At 54.6% G+C, this 23,933-nt stretch overlaps 5 protein-coding genes across 5 annotated transcripts; all 5 read right to left on the bottom strand.

The window, feature by feature from the left end:
- Positions 1 to 162: 162 nt before the first annotated feature.
- On the bottom strand, positions 163 to 1,488 carry BDP55DRAFT_212352 (uncharacterized protein). The gene is made up of 3 exons (XM_060566006.1): positions 1,207 to 1,488; positions 1,041 to 1,147; positions 163 to 988 (listed from the first exon to the last, which is right to left on the bottom strand). Exons 1-3 carry the CDS (start codon positions 1,334 to 1,336, stop codon positions 428 to 430), a joined length of 798 nt encoding a protein of 265 aa, XP_060435701.1. The 5' UTR covers positions 1,337 to 1,488; the 3' UTR covers positions 163 to 427.
- A 2,303-nt stretch (positions 1,489 to 3,791) lies between these two features.
- BDP55DRAFT_748094 (uncharacterized protein) lies at positions 3,792 to 4,730 on the bottom strand. Its single transcript, XM_060580585.1, has one exon. The coding sequence runs from the start codon at positions 4,657 to 4,659 to the stop codon at positions 3,967 to 3,969; it is 693 nt and encodes a 230-aa protein (XP_060435700.1). The 5' UTR covers positions 4,660 to 4,730; the 3' UTR covers positions 3,792 to 3,966.
- An 880-nt stretch (positions 4,731 to 5,610) lies between these two features.
- On the bottom strand, positions 5,611 to 11,133 carry BDP55DRAFT_645405 (ABC transporter). Its single transcript, XM_060573638.1, has 4 exons — positions 10,764 to 11,133; positions 7,850 to 10,488; positions 6,892 to 7,787; positions 5,611 to 6,814 (listed from the first exon to the last, which is right to left on the bottom strand). The coding sequence occupies exons 1-4, from the start codon at positions 10,847 to 10,849 to the stop codon at positions 5,846 to 5,848; spliced, it is 4,590 nt and encodes a 1,529-aa protein (XP_060435699.1). The 5' UTR covers positions 10,850 to 11,133; the 3' UTR covers positions 5,611 to 5,845.
- A 2,298-nt stretch (positions 11,134 to 13,431) lies between these two features.
- On the bottom strand, positions 13,432 to 15,772 carry BDP55DRAFT_723558 (endomembrane protein 70; the record flags this gene model as incomplete). Its single annotated transcript, XM_060578765.1, has 3 exons — positions 13,432 to 13,450; positions 13,515 to 15,591; positions 15,691 to 15,772. 3 exons carry the CDS (start codon positions 15,770 to 15,772, stop codon positions 13,432 to 13,434), a joined length of 2,178 nt encoding a protein of 725 aa, XP_060435698.1.
- Positions 15,773 to 18,638: 2,866 nt separating this feature from the next.
- On the bottom strand, positions 18,639 to 20,528 carry BDP55DRAFT_212132 (arrestin). Its single transcript, XM_060566005.1, has one exon. The coding sequence runs from the start codon at positions 20,401 to 20,403 to the stop codon at positions 18,916 to 18,918; it is 1,488 nt and encodes a 495-aa protein (XP_060435697.1). The 5' UTR covers positions 20,404 to 20,528; the 3' UTR covers positions 18,639 to 18,915.
- Between the last annotated feature and the right edge of the window lie 3,405 nt (positions 20,529 to 23,933).

Raw genomic sequence — 23,933 nt, 5'->3', positions numbered from 1 at the left:
TCGAGATGCGACTGGCGCGTAATGTCGTGAAGAACTTTGGTGAGAGACCGCGGGGTACAAAGAGTCTAAGGGGGTTATGTTTGCAAGTGGGAGAGAGAGCGTTTGTTAGGGCGGTTGTTGAAGCGAGATGCGCTCCGGAGGATTAAAGGTCTGGTTGGTAGGTGGAAGCCAGCGATCAGACAAAGTGACGACTGTGTAGGGGAACCGCGACAGCTATTCGCCGGCAGGAAAACCTGGCCAGGAATGGCAAGGAATGGCAAAAGACGAGGGGCACTTCGGATGGTGCTCTGAGACTTTGTGACGACGAACCGGGCTCTGTCTATTCAAGGACCGGGGGTGTAGTGAGAGCGAATATGGTTGGATTGCGGGTGTGTCGAAACAGCTTGCATGGCGCTTAAAGCAGCTGTTGGTGGTGGTGCGCCGTGCTTTAGCTTGGTGATGGCGCTGGTGCGTGCCCGAGAGGCCTCTGGGCGGCGAGCGACGTCATTGGCCACTGTTGATTTTCAAGGTGTTCCCAGTCCCTGCACCAACGACACGGCGCAGAGATACATAGAAGACTGGACGACAAGTGACGGACCCCTTTTTCGCCCCCCTCCATTCTCTTCAGTGGATTCGTCACTCGAGCATATTGATTGTTCAGTGTCGATTGCTTGCACAGCCACCTTGATTGCTGCGTCGGAGGCGGGGTTCCAGGTGCTTGGAGGAGGAGGAGCAAGACTTGGCAGAGGGAACCAGAGACATGGGAAGCTCTGACCACCTTTTGATGCTCCTTCCAGCGGCTGTCACACGCACTGACACACCCCCATGTGTTTTCTGGCGCGCTCCACCCGCTCATCGTTGATTGCAATGACGAATACTCCCAAGTCAAAGAGAAGCAAGCAATCCATGGTGAAGGTGAAGGTGAAGGTGAAGGTGAAGGTGGCGGCATCAACACCTTCGACATGGGTACAGATAGGCGCTTCACCTGATTGGTCAAGACTTTGAGAGCCTCAACTGCTTGTCAGCTGTGTTGGATAAAGAGGCTCAGAGACTTGACTTACCCGTGGAGTATGTGACCCGAACCACCAACACCAGTCATGGAGAGCAGCTTCGTCAAACATGAAGTGAGCCATCATGGGAAACAGACACGAGCTGAGAGGGGCAAATCCTGCAGAATATATTAGCTCAGCTTCTAGGTAGCAAACAACAAAAGTTAGGAAGTCATACCATTGTGTTCGTTCGACAGCTTGCAGGTAGCATGCGCAGACTTGGACGTAAAGACCAGAACAGATGATCGAGAAGCCTCCTCGTCCGGAAGCCTAGTCCGACCAAAGATGTTCGACGATGATGTTGACATTGACAAGTTTTCTGAAGACTGTCGGGGAGGGAACGACACCACAACAGCCAGTGAGGGCAATCACCATACGGCGCCCGATAGATGACAAGTCTTCGTGTTCAGACCATTGACAAGAAAGTTGTTGGGGTAGAGCAATCAGTCGGTCATCGTGTGGAAGACAGACTCTTAAGTAAGCCGAGGCCATGGTGAACAACTTTGACCGTGACCTTCGACGAGCCGAATAGAGTACAACGGCACGTGGGTCCGGTGGCTGGAGATAAGCCAGTGTAGACACTTGGGTCGAAGACAGCATGCCGTGATATGCTATGATAGGGCGCGTTGTGAAAACAGGCAGCCATGACAAAAGACGTTTTAATAGAAGACGTCACGATGGAGGGTTCATGATGGAAGCTGCTGCTGTTCGAGACGCCGTGATAGGAATTGTCGTGGTAAAAGGCAACCATGGCTGGAAGTGCTTCAATGAAAGACGCCGTGATAGGGGATCGATACTGAAAGATGACGGTGTACGAGATGCCGTGATGGAAGACGTCGTCAAGGATGTCCATGGTAAAGTCAGCTGACCAAGATGCTGGATGGGAAATATCGTGATAGGAGACAGCCATGGCAGAAGATGTCGTGGAGCAAGATGTCGTGAAGCAAGATGCCGCAATACAAGATGTCGTAAGAAAACTCGTCGTCAAAAACGCTCCCGTGAGAGCACATAATTCTTCTTGTCCCCCGCTGGAGCCCAAGTACCGGGCGTCGGAGCTTGTCGGAAGAAGACACTGTCGGGAAAGGAACTTTCTGTGAACTACGATGGGTTCATCCGGGTAATGTCCACCAGCACCGCCCTGAGCGGCACTAGGCTTCGCAATGCCCATTCTATCACTCAACCCCGTCTTGAAACCCTCCTTGAAGGCCTCCTTACATATTTCCTTGGCTGCTTCGCAGATGCCATCCCAGGAGGCCTTCAGAAATTGTATGATGAACGGACTGACAGCTTTGTAGGCGCTGCTGTTGGAGATTGTTGTCCATCCACCTCATAGAGGTTCCCAATAGGAGGGAGTTAGATAGCAGAAAGTGACCACGACCAGTGTCGAGAGGCTAACGGAAAGGGTGTGCATGTTGTAAGAATAAGATGGTATCGCTGTGCGGCTCGCTTGTATTCGGTGATGTATAATAGGCGACCCCCTGGAGAAGAAAAGAAGAAGAAGAAGAGAAGAGAAGAGATGGGGGGATGATGGGCATATATACCACCCCAAGAACTCTATGGAACAGAGTCAATCCTTCCGAGGCTGGAATTTGGAGTGAACATTCCCTACTTCCGATATTCTGCACTAACACGATTTGGCTGGTGCTACTGCCGAGTCATGCTGCTTCGATGCGGAAGTTGCACGTAACTAGACAATGTTAAGGGCAGTGACCGCACGCCATGGCAGAACAGGGGGAAGATGATAAATGTTAGTCTCCTGTATGTCCGACATATCGTCACTTCCTTCAGTTCTGCTCGGTCAAGTGCAACAGATGGCCAGCACAAATTGGAAGGAAAATGGCATGATATATTCTCTGCGCACTTTCCTCCGAAGTTCGTTATCGGGAATCTCAGCGGTTTCCCAAGCTTCAAAGCCTGGTTTCCGGAAAGCGGCTTTCACTTCAGATACTAGAAGGAGGAGACCTGTTAAATCAACTGGAACGCTCGAGTCACGCGTCGATCGAATGCTCTCAAGTCTCTCACTGTTAAAAGTTGCGATGCAAGTCACTAGTACGATACAGATTTGGGTGCTTCAAGATCAAGAAGATATCACATGTTCCAATAAGAAAGTTCGTCGACATGAAGGCGCATATGCAATTGTCTCAATCTGCTGGGAAACATCTTTCACGTAGAATTTCGGCACAGGTCATTGTTGAAGGCCTAACCGTTGATGGCTTCGTCCTCGCCTTCCCGTGGGACGGGTTGCCGCATCATAGGCCGCGCGTCGAAAACTACTACGGCAAGATGAAGTTCGTGTACTTCTTTCTCCATTCACCGGCCTGACACAATCCGACACGTCGCAGTTGAGTGGGCGTTCCCGCTGGAAATCCTTGCTGCGAACGAGTAGTACTTGACGCCTTCCCTCTCCCTCGGTGACCTTGACCAACAGCTTCCTCGTCTTCGTCGGCCCAGTGATGTCAGGTACACGGTGGGACTTGTTGGCATCATAACCTGCAGGTGATTCACTGGGCCTATCCGATATCTCATTCTATGCGGCCACGTCCCTGCGTATGAACCGACCGCGAGGCACCAATGAGATGGGCTGACTCCAATGACACTTCGTGGGGGTTTAGTACCGCTGAATACCTTGGTGGTCTTTAAGATCCATGTTGATATCACTAAGCCATCTGGATAGACGTAGCTGGCGGGAGCGATGTTTGCTTAGTCTCAAGAAGCTTCAATTTATTTACTATCGTTGTGGAAGAAAGAAATTCCCTAATAAACGTATGATGCACTTATTATCGTCACCGTAACCAGACCAAGTAAGCCTACTGGATATAGCTCAGGGCTTTGATTCGTGTATTGCATCTCCAAGCGCAACAATTCCAATTCTTTCCGATCCTCTTCTATCCATCGCATAATGTTCCCCTGCTGGCGGCCTTTCTTTGATCGCATAACTTCACAGATCCTCTTCAAGTCGGCAGAGAGCTAACTTGGCTAGCATCTGGTTTACGTGCTCCAGCACGATCAGCCAGATAGTCGATTCCCCTGGATGATCATAGTAAGTCTGCCCGCTGAAGAACATGGGAACAAGTGACAAGATGTATATGATTAAGTGCTCCAGCTCGAATCCCGGGTCTTCAATACCGCGCTCTTTCTCGGCGAGTTGATGAGCGGCTATGCCAGTGCGAGCGTCGTGTATGACCCAGTGCACGATGAGACCGAAGATTTTCCATCCATCCAACCGCTCAATGCCATTTCGAGCACCCTTGCCGTATCTGCGCAGGACCAACCTATAGTTGGGCTCTTGGCCGGGCGTTGTTCCGTTCAGGACATCCAAACTGTCCATGTTCCCGCTATTGTCGCCCCCTTGCGTGTCGTATACTTCAGTGCTGCCGACATCGTAGATCTTGGTGTACTTGGACATGATGAATCCCCATGGGTCGTGGCCGAGTGTGCGCCACGGCTGTTCCTCTGCGTCAAATCGAAGCACGAGGAGCAAAAAGGAATAGTCCATGATGCCGAGGAGGGCCGTTCCGTATATCTCGCAAATGATGCGCATGCATTGATTGAGGAAGTAGTAGTCTGATAGTCTGCCGTCATAAGCTTCAAAGGCACTACCGACTGCGTCAAAAACCCGCCACAAGTACATTTTGTATGTATGCAGTATGAATGTGCTTTGCGAGTCGAAGAGTGGCGAGGTGATGGCTTTTTCGATGGTTGGTGTGTGGGTTTGGAAGACAGGGTGACGAGAGGATGGTCGCTCTCCTAGGGATGGGAACATTGTCCCTTTTAATAGTCCAGGAAGAGCCGGAGAAAGACCACAATCATCCGTAAAGAAGATAGACCTACAAGAGTGGTCGAGGGATAGGCGAGGACCGTGAGTGCTGGCAAAGTGACCGGAGATGAACAGACGCTGCAGTCGCCATGGTTCAACGAAACCTGGCCAGACAGGTATCCTAGAACCATCAATATTTCGACAATGCCGCTCTACCCCATTTCTCAAGGAAGCCGTGGTTAATTAAGTAGAACCCCTCTTGTATCTGTTCGCACAGAAAGCTTTGGCTCCTTTCGCCAAGGCCATCGTGGATCATGCGTCTATAGGCATCGTCTGGCGTTGTGACTAAAGTTTGCCTTGCCTTCCTTCGTGAAAATTTCATCGAGAAAGATCGCAAGTGCCTTTTCGCCTAGGTCTTCAGTACAGGTGGAACTCTTGACGCCCTTCCACGGGTGTTGAGTTGATCCGTCTCGCGTAGCATTTGGTGTGATAGATCTGGTAGCCCTGACTGGTGGTCTGTTTTGCTTTATTCGCTTTAGAATAAACCCTGTATAGAAGAGGGCGGGAATGAAGGAGTTATAAGTGCTTAATTTCGGTCGATATGGCCCGCGGCATGATCTATGTAACCCAAGACACACAAACAGGTAAGAGACCTAGCATGCTTTCCACGACAACTTATAAGCTCGAGTATAGTCTCACTTGCCGGGCTTTGAGCCCGGGATACAGGCCAATGAACACTTTATATATGGCATCCGTAGATACGGTACATGACTACCAGCTGGGTGGGTGGATAGGTAAGTAGGTAGGTGATCGAACTAAGCAGTCATGCAATATAACCGATCTGTATCAAGCTCAATCTCGTACTAGCAGATACAAAGTACAAGTAATGGCTTCTTTCTATGTGTATGTGTACAGGATTTCCATCCAGATGCCAAAAGTACACGCAGGCGGACACAATCTATAACATGCTATTCTAATGCATCATAATCCGACTCCCTGAACTGGCCTCTTCAGCCGCATGACACACTCAGATGAGAAACATCCTCAAACCCCTTTTGACTCATTTCCCACCTTCGAAAAGCTCCTCCAAATCGTTTCTCTCGCCACTATGATGGACCATGTCATAAAACACGCCTCTCGCCTTATATAACTCTACCGGCCGTCCCGCCTCGACGACCCTTCCAGCCCCCATGACAACAACCGTATCATAGTCTGCAATCGTCCGCAGGCGGTGGGCAATCGTGACCAGCGTTCGGTCATCGCCGTCGCCATCCCCGTTGACCTCCCTCCTCAACACAGCCTGAATCCCCCTATCCGTCTCATAGTCCATGCTCGCCGTCGCCTCGTCCAGCAACATCAACCTGCTACCCCTTACCAACGCACGGCACAGCGACAGAACCTGACGCTGCCCATGGGAGAAGTTTTCACCCTTGGCATTCACCACCGTCGACAGCGCCAGCCTGGAAGAGTCATCGTCCCGCGCGACCACCGCATCATCCGCGTCAGTATCCACATCCGAAGACGGCTGGTACTGGAACGACGCAATCCCCTGACACGACTCAAGCGCCCTCTCAAGCACCGGCTCCGCAATCTTCCCCGTCGGATCGAGGTTCGTCCGCAGCGTGCCGTTGAAGAGCACAGCCTCCTGTGGGATGATAGTCAGCGCCTCGCGGAGGCGGCGGCGCGGGATCTTGGTGATGTCGATGCCGTCGTAGAGGATCTGGCCCGACACGATGTGTGTGAAGCGCAGGAGGGAGAGGACCAGCGTGGACTTGCCGCTGCCCGTGCGGCCGACGATGGCGACGCGCTCGCCGGCTTTGAATCGGAGGTTGACGTCTGTGAGGATGTTGGGCCCGTCTTGGTCGTAGCGGATGGTGACGTTGCGGAATTCGATTTCGCCTGTCGCGGGCCAGGTTGTGGGTATGACGTGGGTTGGGGTGTCGGTATATTCGACTTGGCCTTCTTCGGGGTAGGATTCATCGTCCTTTTCTTCGGTGTCGAGGCCGGCGTATTCTTTGATACGTACGAACTGATTTTTCCCCCCCGTCATTAGCTACCAGGATTCACTGACAAAAGAAAGGAGGGAAAGGGACGGAAGCAACTTACACTCTGCAGCTCAACCTCGAGATCGTTCATACTACGGACGAGACCCAGGATAGTCTGACTCAGACCAGTCGCATTGTGCAGCGAGAAACCCACCAGACCGGCGCCGACAAGGCCGGCCTTGTACACGGCAATGATACCCGCGCTCAAACCGACCAGGGCCGTGATGACATCGACGCGCATCGCGACCCACCGGTTACAGTTGAAGTGCGCCTCCGCCGCCCTAGACCAGACGCGAAGCTTGTCGGCGAGGTTATCGCCAAAGGTATCGGGCATCCCGGCCCGCGCGCGAATAATAGGCAGACCCGCGAGGGTATCCGCAAACTGCGAAAAGATGGGCGACTGCGAGCTCGCGACGAGGCGCTTGATAGTGACGGCGGTGCGTGTGTAGATCTCGCCGACGACGAGGCCGCACGTGGACGCGACGGCGGCGGGCACGATGAAGATCGGCATGATGGAGCTAATGGCAAAGATGCGGATGACGAGGGCGAGGGAGCTCTCGAGAAAGGCGCGGAGCTGCGGGCTAACGCTGAGGTCGAGCGAGGACATGTCGCTCGAGAAGCGGTTGATGATGCGGCCGACGGGCGTCTGCTTGTACCAGCTCAGGGAGACGCGCATGACGGCGCGGATGAAGTCGTTGTGCAGCTTGCGGGCGGCGTGCCAGGCGCCGTTCTCGAAGACGAGGAAGACGGCGGCGTAGAGGACCGACTCGGTGACGGTGACGGCGGCGTAGACGCCGAGGTAGAAGGCGATGTCGACGGCCGTCTGCCTGTCGTAGGCGTCTACCCAGACCGAGAGCCAGAGAGTGCCGCCCATGACGGAGAGCTGGGAGAGGAGCATCAGGAACATGCAGAATACGGCGTAGCCTGGGCCGCCAAAGTAGGTCATGTACTTGAAGACTGTATTTCCATAACGCATGTCAGCTTTGCCCCTTTGAGGGCTGTCAGGGGGCAACACTTACACATTAAACGGGCGCTCTTCCCGCTGGCCTTCATCTCCTGAGCAACCACATCCTTCGTCCCCTTATCGACGGCGACCTTGCTCGTGTCGTTGAGCGGATCCGTCTGCGTCTCGACTTCCGTGTCTGAGTTGTCGGACACCTCGGTGCTGCTCTCGCCCTCAATATCCTTCGCAACCGCAACCGGGTGGCGGGCGACACCAATGTTCTGCTCGACGTGCTTGACCGCTCCGTCCTCGAGAGTAACGGCGACATCAGCTTGGGCTGCAACCCAAGGCTGCTGCGCCACCAGGACCACGGTCCGCCCCTTCAACAAGTCAGAGCAGAAGCACCGCTCCCAAAGCGAGGCCGCCGTCTTGGCATCGAGTGCTGAAAAGATGTCGTCGAGAAGCAGCAAAGGCGCCTTGGAGTACAACGCTCTAGCCAACGCGACGCGCGCCTTCTGACCACCCGAGAGGGACGCGCCGTTCTCGCCGACAACAGTCTGATCACCGGCGTCCAGCTCCCGTAGGTCAACGGGGAGACAGCACGCGTTGACGACTCTGTCGTAGCGCACCGGCTCGAGGGGGCTGTTGAAGAGGATGTTCTCCTTGATGGTGTCGTTTTGCAGCCACGACGTCTGCGACGCAAAAGCGACGTCCTTGGGCCGCGTGATAGTACCGCCCTCCTTGACCGTCTCGCCCAGGATCGCAAGCAGCAGCGTCGTCTTGCCACTTCCGCTGACGCCCGAAACGACGTTGAGACCTCCTTGGGCAAAGTCGACGGAGAGGTCCTTCAACTGAAACGAGGCAGTCTTGTTGCGGCGGAAGGTGGCGTCTTGGATGCGTAGGGGTCCTTCGGGGTACTCGTCGAGCGGCGTCGTGGTGGCAAAGTATTTGTCGAGACGGCTGACGGCGATGGCAGCGCCGGTAATCTGGCGCGACATGAACGCAACCTGGCCGACGTTGCGGCGGATCTGCTTGACGAGGTACGTCGTCGTAAAAGCCGTAGCGGCCGTCATGGGCTGTCCGCAGACGCCGACGTAGAGGGAGAACATTGTAATCATGGAGACGTAGGGCACGAGGGCGCTGATCTGGTTGAGCATGACGAACGACAGCGACACGCGCCAGAGGTCGCGCTGCTCGCTGGCGCGGGCGTCCTCGATCGTCTCGATGATGGCGTCCTCCCACGCAAAGTATTTGACGGCGCGGATAGAGGCGAGGTACTCGGAGACGAGCGAGATGCGGGCGTCCTGCGCGCGCCGGGCCTTGCGGGTCAGCCGGCCCATGAGCCGCGAGATGGTGACGGACACGGGCGCGGCGAGGAGGAGGATCAACGTGCCCACGAGAGCGGGCCAGCCGAGCATCCTGTACAGGCCGATAACGGAGAGGATGGTGCCCACGGGCACACCGGTCCCGGCCATGACGACGTCGCGCGCGCCAAAGATGGCCTGCACGTCGGCCGCCATGAGGTTCGCCAGACGGCCAGCCGACGTCGTAGATCGCCCAGCCTCCTCTTCCTTCTTGTTCTTCTTCTTGTTCTTGTCCTTGTTCTTGTCCCCGGCGCCGTCGGGCTTGGGTGCGAAAATGTCCTCCTCGAGCTCCATGGACCCCATGGCGCGATGGTACAGCTCCTGCGTCAGGGCGGACCGCAGGCGCACGACCAGACGGGTCGACGTGAAGACATACTGCTGGAACAGGACAGAGCGCGACAGCGGGCCGCAGAACATGAGTACAAGCCAGAGCCAGGGCTTGACGGACGCGCCCTGGGGATCCGCGAGGTAGCCCAGAAGGTGGTACAGGCCGTACGGCGCGATGAGCTCCGAGGCGTAGGCCGAGGAGATGTAAAAGGCCATGAGGTTGACCTCCTTGCGCAGCAAATAGAACAGAGTCCACGTCGTTGTGACGCCCCTGGCCCTCGCCTTCTTGATCCGCGCGAGCAGCAGCAGCGGCTCGTCGTACCAGGGCAGCTGGGGCAGGTCCTCGAGGACGACCTCGCCGGTGCGCGCGCCCTTCCACATGACGGGCGTGAGCCACTCAAAGGTGAGATAGTAGTTTGCCCAGCTGCACGTCTCCTCGGGCGCGGGCCCGCGCTTCTCGTAGCCCTCGGGCACGGGCACGTCGTTTGCGAGCGAGGGGGGAACCCATTCCCTGGGCGTGATGACGGAGATCACCACGGCGGCGGCCAAGCTCGCGAGGCCGCCCTTGACTGGCGCCGCGACGGCGCACTCGGACGAGGCTTCGATGCAGGGCAGGGCAGAGGAGGCGGCGAAGATGAGGAGCTCGAGGCCGAGGGTGAAGTTGACCTGGTGCAGGGCGACGTGCCGCCACTCGAGGTCGTTGACGAGCCTCGAGAGGCCGAGGACGAGGGCGTAGGCGGCGACGAGGGCATTTAGCCAGGGTGTCTGGCCGCGGGCGGCCGCGAGGGCGAGGAAGGCTAGGGTGGAGGCGCGGACGAGCTGGGCGAGGAGTTCCCAGGGCCATCTGATGCTGGCGGCGCGGACAGTGGTGGTTGTGGTGGGTTGAGATGATGACGAGGGTTTGTTGCGGCGCTGGATGAGGCGCGAGACAATCCAGAGCGCAGAGATGGCGAGGACGAGGGCTTGAGGATATCCTGAGTCGGCGAGCTGGGTCACGTCGTTGATCCAGGGTAGTTCTGCATGGCTATTGAGGGTCTGTCAGTCATGTTCCTTTTCAACGTCTGCTCAAATACGTGGGAGCAATGGATGAGACTGGGAATGCCGACCACACGCTCTCACGCGCAATCACACATAAGATGTGCAAAAAGCACTTGATGACATGGATTCAGTGGGCTCTGAAACGAGCCCCGAAAAGAGTTCCGTGAGACTGTACGGCTGCCGTGTTTGCATCCCATATCTAGACCCAGACTCTTCCCCTTCCATGACCATATGGCGGTCAAGCTTCTGTGTGGAACTCACCTCTGAGCAGTCGCCAGGAAAGTTTGGGATCGCAATCGCGCCTCAGCCGCGAGCGCAAACACTCGCTGAGGTATGAGATCCATCATCGTTGAAGGGCGCGCAGCGAGGGGGGCGCCGTTGTCAGCCCCGTAGTCTCGTCTCTGTTGCGGCTTCTCGTGATGTAGGATTCTTGAAGACTGCTGCGAGCACCGCGTGTCATGAGTGAGATTGACGAAATGTCGATAAACGAAGGAGTGCGATTGATTCACTAGGGATCTCGTCCAGTAAAGTTCCCGTTCAAACGCAGATATGCAGCCAAGGCGGGAACAAAGTCTACGCAAAAGAGCGAAAGTGCTGCAATATATCAAAACATGTCAAGGAGGCATTCGTAGTAAAAGGATAGTAGAGAATCCCGAGACGTTGTATTCGTAAGAAAGGTCGATTAGATACGGCGAGACAGGGGATCCCTAGCTTCCTAGGCTGTGCACCCGCTCTCGAGCAAATAGGAAACAGTCAATTGAGGCCTTCTACCGGGGTCCCTCCCCCAGCTAGGCAGCCGGGCCTAGTTGGATGCGTTCATCCTCATTGCTCAAATGTTCGTTCGTCCATCCCTCCGGGGGTGTGGTTTGTGACGTGGGAGGGGCCGATTGCTGAGAATGCGGGCGGGAGTGATGACTGGCAAGAATGCTAGCAGCTAATGAGATGGGGTATCCGTGCCGTATTTGGGAGGGTCACCGGTTGCGAAAGCGGCATCCAGAGTGTTGCAATTCGACTCGACATGGATATTCCTCCCCGCCCTTGAATTTGCACATTTATCAAGTATTAGATCCAAGGCCTGGCCCCAGTTGATCGTCAACGTCAGATCGAAACCCCCAAATCTTCTCCTGTGCATTGGCTTTCACAAGGACGCCATTTGCGAGTTGCACTGGATGAATCAAGTTCCAGCGATAGAGCTCTCGGGCAACTTTGCCGGTCTCGGGACCGGAAAGTGGGGCATCCATAGGTATCAACATCCAAACGTCGGGAGCGGGTGCGGAATGGGGTTGCCGGCCGAAGCAGCAAGCAGCCCAGCGAATCACTGAACGCCACTCCCGTCAGTACCTGAGGACCTTTGGTACCTTTGAAAGGTCGGCAACACCAAAGTCCCAATTTCCAACATACCAAAGTTCCCAAGATACAAAGACGTACTTGCCTTTTAACGTACTTTCAGTTAGCCTGCTGATAAGAAATCTTGACTTGCATTATCCCAGAAAGACTTCGTTTGAGACGTATTTCCAGTTTCACGTCCATGCGGTCCAGAAAGGTAATATACCGTAGCGGGTGCCCCATTGCATCCCGTCCATCTAGTCATCTAGTTCCCGTCCCTTGTCAAAGCTTGGCACCTACAAGGAACCAAACTTCTCACTCCTCGGGACGGCCAAGTCCAGCCTATCTCACTTGCTTGAAACAACAGTTTGTCCCAGAGGCATCGTGTTTTCTCCACGAGCAGTATGAACGTCTCTCTGACTGCCGCGTATGTCGACTGCACTTTGCTCTACTTCCTATAATCTTTTATCAACTCCCAAGTATCTGTGAGAAGTCTATATCCGACGAGATGCTGTTTGTTGAAGGTATTTCTGAGAACATCAAGAAGTGCAATCAAGGATTAAGATCACGTCCATTGGCCCCAGCATTAAATGCGGCAACGCGGCGGCCGCTGCACCAAATCACCCCTACACCACATATATCCCATCCCCGCCTGTCAGCCTGCCTGCCTGACACCATCGGCATCTAGGGTCTCTCGTCGCTCAAAACGGCAGGTCCAGCTCCCTTACCACCGACATCTCATTGGATCATGGCCGTCACCTCGAGAGCTCATCGGTCTTTGGGAAATCTAGACATGGCAAATCGTGCCATAGCATCTTTTTGGGTTGCAACCATTTTCTCGCCGTTTTAACCGTGATTTATACCACTATGATAAGATTCGAGAGTAGGCAGCAATCACGTAACAGAGTATTCTTTTCAAGATTTCTCAAAAGTCCATGAAAGAAAGGCAAATGAACCATTTCGAGATAGAAAGATGGAACACCCCTACGTTTACTCTATTTTTAGGAGCCATGCTCGCTTTCTGAACACTCTTCACATCCTTTTTTCTCTGTTTCTTTATATAACGACTCAACATCAAATCCGAACTCTCGCTTCACGACACCATTCATAAAGGTCTCACACAAAACATATTGGCATACCGAGAGTAAATCTAATTATACGTTGATAATCTTTGCCCCCAAACCTATTCAAATTATCTGAAACATAATACACACTGTTTGGCCTCCTGGCCGTAGAAATCTGTTTTCGTCACATGTACTTTGTGTGTGATAATCCATCTTTCAATAGCCTCTCGCGCCTCATGGCCTTCCACGTTACCGTAGACAAAGAGACAAACAGAGAGAGACCGATAGATAGATGAGCACATACTCAACCACCAGTATAAAACGCCAAAGCCTCAACACACCCGGTTGGACTTTTGTTTCGCCCTAGAAACTTGTTTTGACGCCACCAGGCAATGCAATTAATGAGCGCCCCCTCCCCCGCCGTTCTTTCCTTTCCTTTGCTCTCCATTCTTTCCTCTCGTTGTGTGTCGAGAATCAAACATTAGGGAACACCCGCTGTCCAAAATAAAAACATTAAATGACGAAACCCCCCGCGGGTTTTAGTCTGCCTTGATTGCTCTGTCACACATGTCAGCTTCATTTTCAAGATAAATATAAAGGGGAGTAGGGGGAAGGTGCTTACCCGTAAATCCTCCGAACAAACGCGTACGCGCTCAGGAACCCGACCGTCCCCGTCAAGAGACCGTACACACAGCACGCCATGAAGCTGTAGCTGAAGAACAGCATACTACTCACGAAGCCGGTAATGTGCAGCTTGAAAAAGTAGTACCACACGCAGTACAAGAACACCCACACGGCACTGCCGCCGCCAACGGCAAACGACTGCCACCACCAGTTGTAGTTCTCGGCGCACAGCCGGACGTAAATCGTCACGACCGTCACCTCGGCGATCGTCACAATCAGAATCACCGACACCACGGCCAGGAACCCAAACACGTAGTAGTAGCCGCTCTTATCCTGCCAGACGGACTGGAACACGAACAACAGCTCGATGAAGATGACCGCAAAGGGAATCAGCCCCGCGAGCAGAACGGACTGCCACGACTTGATGTACCACGCCTGCCTGGGCACCTGACGGGGAGCAGCGCTCGTCTTGGTCGGATGCTCCCAGTTGCCGCTGCGGACGAAACCGATCCAGGAGCCGGCGTAGACGAGGGGCACCTGGATGCAGAGCCAGAGGAAGATGATGGCGACGAGGGTGCCGAACGGGATCGCGGTACTCGAAGCCTGCGCCCAGACGAATAGGTTGAGAATGAAGACGACGCCAAAGAGGAGACCCGGGAAGAGGACGGCGGTGACGAGCGCGTTCTTGCGGAAGTCCTGGCCGTCAAAAGTCTTGTAGACGCGCGCGGAGAAGTAGCCCGAGAAGAGGCCGGCAAAAACAAACAGGCCGACGCCGACGCTGATGAAGCCGCCGCGGAAGCTGGGGTTGAGGACGCCGAGGGCGCTGAGGAGGACGAGGCCCACGGCCATGAAGAGCAGCTGCATGCCGGAGCCGACGAGCGGAGCCAGGAGGTAGCCATAAAGGGGCGTCCGGAAGACGTCGGCGTGGAGCAGCTTCCAACCCGTGACGTCCTCGAGGGCCTCTTCGTCGGATGACACATCGGCGTCATTTTCGGCGTCAATGCCTCCTCCCTGGTCGAGCAGTCCGCCAGTCTTTTCTGAGAGTCTGGGAGACTTGCTTCCGGTCGTCTTCTTGCGCTTCAGCTTCGGCTTGCCGTCCTCGAGAGGCACCTCCTTGTATCCCTTGATATCGGAGCGGATCGTCCTTGCGAGGATCATCAGGACGATGCCCGTGAGCAGACCGCAGATGATGAGGGAGTTGACAATGGCCAGCCAGTGGATCTTTTGGCCCTCCTCCTGGTTGACAAAGTACAGATCCCATCGGCGCGACCACTCGACGTTATTGTCCTCGCGAAAGTAGACAGAGTAGGTGTAAGGTACGGTCAGCTTGGCGCCATCGTCAGCGAGGTCCTCATCGTCGTCGGCGGGATGGTACGAGGAGTCGAGGTTCTGCTGCTGCTTCGGCGTCTCGGAAGACTTGTTCGGGGCGAGGTAGAGCTCAAAGTTCTGGTCAATGTTTTGCAAATCCGCGGGGCACCCGTTGTCGTCACGCTTGTTGTTTGGGCCGATGCTCTTGGGGTACACCTCGAAGCCGACGACTACTTTACCGCCGCGCTCACCGGCCTTCCCGGGGGCCCTGCGCCAGCGAACGACAATGGTGTGGTGGTTGTTGAGGAAGTAGCGCGGCTTGCCGCTGCTGGCCGAGTAATCCGTGAAGCCGAGCTTGAAGCCGGCGGCGTAGTACTTGCGGCTCTTGTCGACGGTGACGAAGCTCGTGGCGCCTGGGAGGTTGTCGACGATCCACTCGGTTACGTAGCCATCGTGCACCATATCCTTTGCGCGGCGCATATCCTTGCGGCTCATCTCGCGGTTGCACAGCAAATTGCACGGCTTGTCCTGTCCGACGACCAGGTCAATGTCGGATGTCTTGATCCTGTCGCCGCGGAGAACCTCGCCAAGGTTCAAGGGGATGCTCTGTCCGCTAAGAAGTCCCGTGCCGGGCTTGCGCTGACCCGTCGGCGGGCACACGAAGGGGAGGTCGTAGTAGGCATACTGCAGCTGGGTATTGTCGGAGTAGACCTTGTTCACGAGCAGGGGTACCTGCTCGCCGTCCTTGTAGCTCTTAATCGACCAGCCTATAGTTTTGTTCCGAGGTACTGTCAGCGGGCAATTGCTCGAGCGAGAGATAGAGGTTTGAGGTCATGAGCTGGGGCTTCTTTCTGAGGGCGCCGAACCTGGAATGTAGAATGCGTCGGCTGGTGCGGCGAGCAGCAGGGAGACGAGGCACCCCAAGCCGGCCTTGAGCACCTGTCGCATCGTGATATGGTAAGGTGTTTGCGAGTTCGTCGTCGTCAGATTATATCCGCATAGACCGTCTCGGCGAAGCTTGTGTAAGTGGTGAAGAGGTGTCCAGATAAGAGAGGCGACCTGTCTTCTGTGGTGTTGGTGGTTGTAGTGTATTCGGGGTACCCTTTCGGATTCGAGGGAATTGAAAGACGAATGAGGATAAAATTAGCCAAGTCAGGAACGCAATCAAGGTAAGACGAGTCCGGTCGCGTTCAGGTTCAGTCGAGGGTCCGTGGCTGCACGGTGTCTCTCTCCGCGCCACGCCGCCGCAAATGGGTGGGAGGGCGGAATTCAAAAATTGGATCGGACTGGGCTGCGCAGATGTGCCGTCCCGAAGGATCGAAAGAGGAGGATCTCGGGAGGTAAAAAGGTGAGGTGAGGTAAGCTGAGGTGGAAACGAGTGGAATCGGTACCAAGTACCCAAGAAGAAGTCTAAAAGTAAATAGCTAGTATCAAGCTTCGAAATCTAGAACTTCCGTCTCGTTGGGGATGACGCAAGTGAGCCCGCCGTCGGCCGTTATCGTTTTTGTTTCGAAACCGGGTTCAACCTTGGGTGAGAGTGGGAGAATGAGAGGACGAGTTGAGATGTTGTTGGAGGTAGGTAGGTTGAGTGGCGGGAGATAATGCGCGCGGAACGGGGGAAGAGGAACAAGAGGAATACAAGCACAAGCACACACTCCAGATGGAAGGGGGGGAGGGGATGAAGAGGCAATTGGAAGAAACCGAGGACGTTAACAGGACGCAGCTGGCAGATGGAGGAGGTCGGGACGGAATCGGCGGGAAATAAGACCAGTTCACAAGGGGGAGGAGATGGAAGAGCATGGGAATGAGAATGGAAATGGGAGATTCACTGGGGATTGCATTGCATGGCATGGGCACGCCGCACATGGGCTGCAAGCATGGGGATGGATGGTCTGGTCAGGATGGATGGATGGGTGGGGGGGGGATCGATGATGGGCGCACGGTTCAAGACCACTTTACGACCATGGAGAGGTGAAGCATCGATCAGAGAGAGGCCCGGAATAATTCAAAATAAATTGCTTTTAATCATTCACCTCAATGTGAGATGCCGTCTTCCAGCGTAGCATCGCGGCCGTCGAGTGCCATCCCTCGATGCAGTCCCCATCCGGCATCTTGGGGGACCCATCTTCCCCTCTCTTCTCTTCCGCAGATACTTACTCTTCGTACAGATAGATACCTTACTTCACGTTCTGTAGCTAACACCCGTATCTCAGGTTTCTGACGGATAGGCACGCTTCCCTACGCGCTTCAGTTCCTATCTCGCGCCTGCCAAGACCACATGCCTCCCAAGCACTCAAGACATCAGGCGGGATGGATGGCTTATCGCAAATCACCAATACAATCCGTACCTTGAAATTCTTTCCAACACCCGCTCACCCAATCCCACGAACGCAAGCGGTAGCACAGGCATTTCTGCAGGTTAAGACCCCCCCCCCCCAAGAGGAGACGGGAGTGCGCCCCAACCCCTATATCTGCCGCCGCCCGCTGTCCCGCCGCACCAATCAAGCGCTGCTGTTGGGGAAGCTAAATCCAACCGACACGAGGGGTTCACTTTCACTCTTTGGGCAGGTCGCAGCCAAGATGAAAGGGGTGTCGGTCTCGTCACGTGTATTGTTATCCAATGTGCAATTGCGAGCACTCTAATGATTATTGATTAAGACGTGCAATTGGCATTGTGGGAGAAATCCAACATCTAGTAAAAACGACGAATGGCTGGCTATTTGTGCACAGCTGACCTCACCTCAGAACTTGCGCATCAGCCTCATCCTCAGCTTACAAGCCTTCGACTCACGAGTCGCCGCACTAGAAACGGTGCCATGTGGAACAGGCGATCGATCCTCTTGGTATGGGCAGTTTACGCGGCTCCCGCTTCCCTTAGTCAAGGTGCTATCAATAGAAACACAGGACAAACCACTTCTGTCCTTATAAACCCCTCAATGACGATCACTCCCTCCCTTGAATAAACAGCATCGGGAGAGTGGGCTGTCATATTGTCCGCAGTGACAGGCCGGTGGTAAGACCAACAAGATATCACCACTTCCCCATTTCCAATGTCACGGAGGAATCGCATGCACTGATGCAGCTTGTCAGGTCATGCCAGTGCCAACTTGTGCCGGATAGTTACACCCACATTTCCTCCCCCAAATCCCCTCATTTGCCCAGCGACTGCCCAGCCACTGGCAGTGACCTTCCAGTCCAAGCTTCTTGGGAGAAAAAAAGTTGATCATGCTGGGCGTCCGGGGACAAGAAGCAGGAAAAAAGCGGGATATCTGCAAAACTCCACCGCAATCTTAGGACTGGAAGGACGAGGGGGGAATCCATGGGCCTAGAACTTTCTGGGTTGTCCGGCACCCTTCTCCCGTCTTTCGTCTCCACCTTTCCGTCCGGCACCGGCTCCTCGGGTGCCGGCCCCTTCACCTCCAGTGCCATCATCCTGTCATCGGGGTGCCGCACACTGCCCCGGGCCGCCTTCTCCTGGCAATTCCAGACCAGAGACGGATCCGGCCACTGATTACGGACTATAACCGTACGGCCCATCTCAAATGCGCCGTGTGGGGTCAAGCATCATTCGAATCCGTCTAAAACTAGGCTCTAGACGTTGAGGTCGGTGTCTAATTTCCATCAATTTTCTTGTACCAGGTATGATTCACCCTTCTATACGCGGGTAGACAAGTTTCTTCCTGTTTGGAAATTCAGTGCCAAGGTAAATAGGCAGGCTTCATCAGGTTGTATAACGGAACAGTCGACTCCTCGGCAAGGTCACACACAAGAGCCCCGGGGTTGAGTGATTTTGTCATATTATTACTAAGTATTGATGTGTTTGTCCAATTTGCCTCTTGCTCTTTGGGTATCTTCAATTCCAACAGACAAAAATTCCAAATGAGTAGCAGAAATACACCAAGTCGAAGTATCCCAAATTTTTAATATCCAAAACTCCAGTAACCAACCAGCTTGATCCTCTACTGGTATCATCTCTTTCGAAACATTGAAACAAAGGAAATTGCTGAAAAAGTGGTATCGTCCGTGAAGGAATACCCCCATAAGTCGTAATTCGTCAAAACAAGGAAACAAGAGCTCAGACTGCAAAAACCTTAAGCAGCAGAGACCTCGCCTCGCCTTGCAGACAGATCGCCGTAGCTGGGCAACACAGCAGTGCCCTGAAATTCGGGTGCAGGTTGCTGCATCAATCTCGGCTGAAGGAACGCATCGGCGTCCGCCTCTTCTTGCTGCGCCATCACGGCCTCGAAGCTGGGAAGACCCATGTCGAGCGAATCGAGCTGCACAGGCGGCTCGAGGGCGATTTGCAGAGGGATGTTCAAGTTGATCTTGGAATCGCCAACGATCAGGGTCAACTGCAGCGTGTAGGTGCGGGAGATGAGGCAGGCGTGGAAGGTCGGGATAAAGGTCTTTCGGGCCGTGGGTAGCTTGAAAGGGATCTGGAGAGCGGCCTTGTGGAAGATGGGAGAGGAGCGATCCTTGCTCGAGCGGCGGCTGTTGCTCTGGCGCTGACTATCCGAGTCGGAGGGGCTGCCTTCACGCAGGCCATCGCTAGAGTATCCGGAGTCACGGCGAGTGGTGGAAGCCAACTGCTGGCGCCAAGCAACCTTGCCGACTGATGTCGAGAAGAGAGAGACCGAGGTCTGGTATGCGAGCTGCTGGGTCATGGCATATGCCTCTTGACTGTTTCCCATGTTGGGGAGCGATGACATGGGTGCTGCGCCATACCAGGTCTGGGCTTGGACCTTGGCCGACACGGTGCTGACCTTGGGAGGCAGGATATCGGCAGACGTAGGCTCGAAGTTGAGGTTGACCAGGACTGAGCCCTCGGAGGCTCCGCGGCCGTCGGCAGTCAGGTAGACAGCACCGGGCTGGGCGGTTGCAGCTGTGACAGTGCCCTGCTTGGAGGAAAAGATGTTCTTGCGAATAGTCTTAGTCTTGCTGAGGGCGTAGTTCCTGTCCTGCTTGGTGATGTTCAGGGGCGGGTCCTCGGGGGATCGAGGGAGAACTTTGATGTGGTGGGTGTCTTCCATGACCTTGGTCGGCTTTCCACCGAGCTCGTCCTGTCGCACAACGCGGGCCTTGATGACATACTGAATCTGGGCCATGTCAGGAGCCATATCGTCCCTCTCCCAGCCGCCCATAGTCGGGGGCAGGCGCATGTGGTAGTCTTGGATGTAATCGGACTGGGCCTTGTGAGTGCAGGCGCTCAGTGTCAGTTGGTGGGGGATGACAAAGTTGAAGGGAATGGTGTAAGCCCTGCCGGCCTCGAAAATCCGGGGTACGGGGTAGGCGGATGCGGGAATGGGCATCTCGAGCTTGAGAAAGGTGTGAGAAGAGAGCTGTGGAATCTGAACGGCATCAAGGCGAGTCCTTGAGATGCCAATAAGGATAATCTGGACAAAGTCGAACCGGCTGTCATGGCTGGGCGTGATTGTGACCTCTCCGGAAATGGGGTTGCCCGATGTGTAGACCTTGGAGCTATAGTGGTCGTTGATCTTGACCTCGATGCTCTGCTTCCTGGTGGAAGCAGGCTGTCGGGCAAAAGAGATGACCGAGCTCATGTCACTGTGGCTCGACATTTTGGCTGATTGTTGATAAATGGAGCTGGCTGGGTGTGACGATGACGATGGTGGGAATGTCCCCGAGGTGGGGTGTAGCTTATATGTATATAGACGACGGCTTGAGTGAAGATCCCCCAGATATTGGATGGGAACCAGATGGAGTCTTGTGAGTAACGATATGGTAATGAAACCAAAGTTGAAAGCCTGTGAGTGGTACGGAGAAATATAGACATTTCCATGGCGAGAGGGTGGGCGAGGCGTGTCTCTTTAAAGCCGGGTCAAAGTCAAGGATGGGAAGGGAGAAGATGGATGGGCAGAGGTGCAATGCAGCAGCATGTTTGTTTGACTCGACTCGACTTGAGCAGATCCATGGCAGCAAACGCCAGGGCCGGAAACAACCTGGAGACCCTCCACCGTTGACGTCTTTGCACTTGCAAAGGGCGGGCTCCTCATCCTCAGCCTGCGTGATGGAGGGAGGTGGGAAAACGTACCGGTACCTGGCCAAGGTACATGTGGTACTACGGGTGAGGTACCGAGAGTCGACCTGGGAACCGACCTAAGAGTGAGGTGGTGGGTGGCAGGCAGGCAGGTGTCCGGGCGGGAGACTCGCGCTTGCACGGGCAGTGGCCGACGGGAACTTGAACTGTTGACCGGCTGTTCAGTGTGTTCGGAGTGCAAAGGAAGACGAAAAAGTGGAGAAGAAGACAGAAGAAACAGAAAATCTGAAGGATGGGATCCACTAGAATGGTGGATGGCACGGCGGATGACTGGCGCTCCCAAAGACGAGCTTGGGGGTGCTTGGTCTCGACAAGTGACGCCCTTCCTGTCGAGCTTACCTTATACAACTACCTATCCGTATGCGCTAAAGACCCCCGACATCCATTCCCTCTGTGACTCTCTAGACTGTACGGAGTCGCCCAGCGGTTGTTGGCCGCAACTAGGTGGAGACTCCGAGACTCCGACCCTCAAAAGGTCGCCAACAGCTGTAACAAAACGGCGTGAAAGGCGTGAATGGCAGCTATGACTCCGTCCCCTACTCCGCAACTTCCCTGGGCCATCCAGGTTTCTCGTCCCCGGTTCTCTAAAGTAAGCTAAGGTATTGAATACCTATTGAAGTTACCTATATTACCTAAGCTCCCGCAATTGAAGATGTATTGATATGAAAGTCCATTGTTGCACAGAGAATGTAGCAAGTGCAACAGACTCTGATTTCCAATGCTCCAAATGATGCCATGCAGACCATGCAAGACGCATCCAACCCCAAGCTCATCTTTACACAGTAATACCTCTATTGTGTCTCCCTGCTGTTTCAAAATTAAAGGCTGCTTAGAATTCTTTCAGATTGGTAATCCAAGGTTGGGAATCTCAGACTCAACTTTGCTAGCGTGTCGCACTTGCTCGCCAAAAGAGTCATCATGTCAACTTGGACGTCGTGGAAAGGCGCGGGACCCGCTTTAACATGACAAGAACCGAGCAGGACCCTTTGACTGGACCTTCCTCCACCGTAACACACGGCGCCGATGATCGGCAGGTGCTCCTTGCAACGCACCTCACTTGCTTTGGGAAGAACGAGACAGCAATTCCCGCCGACTAACTTCAAAATGCCAGCTAAGGTGGTGAAGCAACCCAATAGGCTCTGAATCAAGGGAAACTTTCATCTTGCCGACCGATGCTTCGGACATGCATCTCCACCCACTCGGATTTCCAACCATCGCCAACGGAACCCGGCTCAAGCCTCTGGTACAGTCAGTCTGCTGACATGACGGATCAAATTCCACCCTGATGACTGTGACGCCAGCGCCAGCTAATTAGTGAAAGCTCAAAGCTCCCGCCGATCGCATGCTCGAATTGACAATGGCCAACAAGAACCAAAACAGTGTAAACAACACGCAGCCCGCCGAGGCACTTGGCTGCAACCTTGGCCGAGAACCTGTCGTACTCTATCCGTAAAAGCGCGTTATTCCGTTGGATCGACAGCCAACTATTGTCTCTCATGCATACTCAGGCCACTGATATGGCTCCATGCCCTGCTGCCGTCACGCTGTCGTCCAACCCCAAAGAGATAGTCAGCCGAATCTCCCAGCGCCCTACCGGATGACATTGACGCAAAAGACAAAGATTGCACTAGCACCTCTTCAAGAACCTTTACTTGCAACGTCGCGGACCACTGCTCTCGGAGCTCGATCGGAGCCGTGCCAGACTCCAGCCGTTGCTATCTCCAGACTGGGGAATGGGGAATCGGAATAGAGCTAAGAGAGCCGCCCCCGCGACACCACGCAAGAAGCAACTCAAACCGAGGGCAATGCGGGCACGCGGGGAGCAATCATGGGATTCAAGATCCGCGACCCCAGCAATCTGTCAACAGCTGCAGCAGACCAGCATCCAGACTGTCACACTGTTATCTGCCTCTCGCATCAACAACTCACCATCGCCCCCTGCGGCCTGCTACTTCTTTCAACACCAAGCTGTGACAAGACGCACAAGACAGCAGGAGAACCACAGCTGGGTAGCCAGTGGCACACTTCTCAGCCTACTACCGAGGAGAAGCATTGTTCGCTGTTCTTCAATGATCGACCTCAATCGCGTTACCAGTCCGACACCGCTGTCCCAATCAGCAGCTTAAACTCGTTCTACCACCCTCCACGACGACTGCAGGCAAGGGTGGGAAATTTCCTCCCCTAGCTCTTCACTTCGTCATGGCTACAATACTCAGTCACACGCACCAGGCGTATTTTCAAGCATGGGAGTAGGTGTGTCGTTGGTTGAAAAATCCCAAGCCCGTCGAACAAACAAGGGCGGCCTGGGTAAACTGACGAAAGGTACAAGCACCACGACAAGTACAACAAGTATCGCAAGTACCTCTACCTCGAATCAATCATTTTCACCCTCAAACACACGCGAGGTGGATATCGCAATCCAGTGGACAAACGACGTGGATGAGAAAAAAAAACTAATTCAGTTGCAAAGTTCGCAAAAACACACGACAACCGGCTGGGCTTTACGTACACGGAATCGATGTCTAATGAGATCCATCCAGGGGCGCGGCGCTTTGCCTTTAGGTGCCTGGCGGCTGGTGCTGGCATTACACGAGATCCATGCCATCGGGTCCCCTTGACGTACACGGTCGAAGGTGGATTCCCGCGGCGGAGGCACATCGGCCACCCGGTTCGGCCTCCCGTTAGCGGTCGATGCGCTCTGTCAAGCCGGTGGATCCCCCGGTGGTCTGGGGCCCTGGAGGTTGCCCTGATCCATCTCAAGGGTGCGCCTATGGGGGCGTGCCTCGCGAGTTCTTAACGTTAGGGGACGCCGAAAGTAGTGAGATCCATCAGAGCTACGACCATGACCATCGTGAAGTGAAAATTTTACATTTGATCCCACGCTTTCGAAGTTTCGAAGGTCTCGAATGGCCACTCGCCAAGGTAGTGGCCGCATGGACCATTGGATGGCACACACACATGGAACATGCAAAAGAACAAATACAGAGGAGCTATTACTGTCACATCACGAATCGTCAACCAATTTGGGAACGGCAGGAGAGGCCCCCGGGC

Source organism: Colletotrichum godetiae (assembly GCF_030913485.1).
Source record: "Colletotrichum godetiae strain CBS 193.32 chromosome Unknown BDP55scaffold_3, whole genome shotgun sequence".
Lineage (NCBI taxonomy): Eukaryota > Fungi > Ascomycota > Sordariomycetes > Glomerellales > Glomerellaceae > Colletotrichum > Colletotrichum godetiae.
This window is presented reverse-complemented; position numbering and strand designations above follow the sequence as displayed.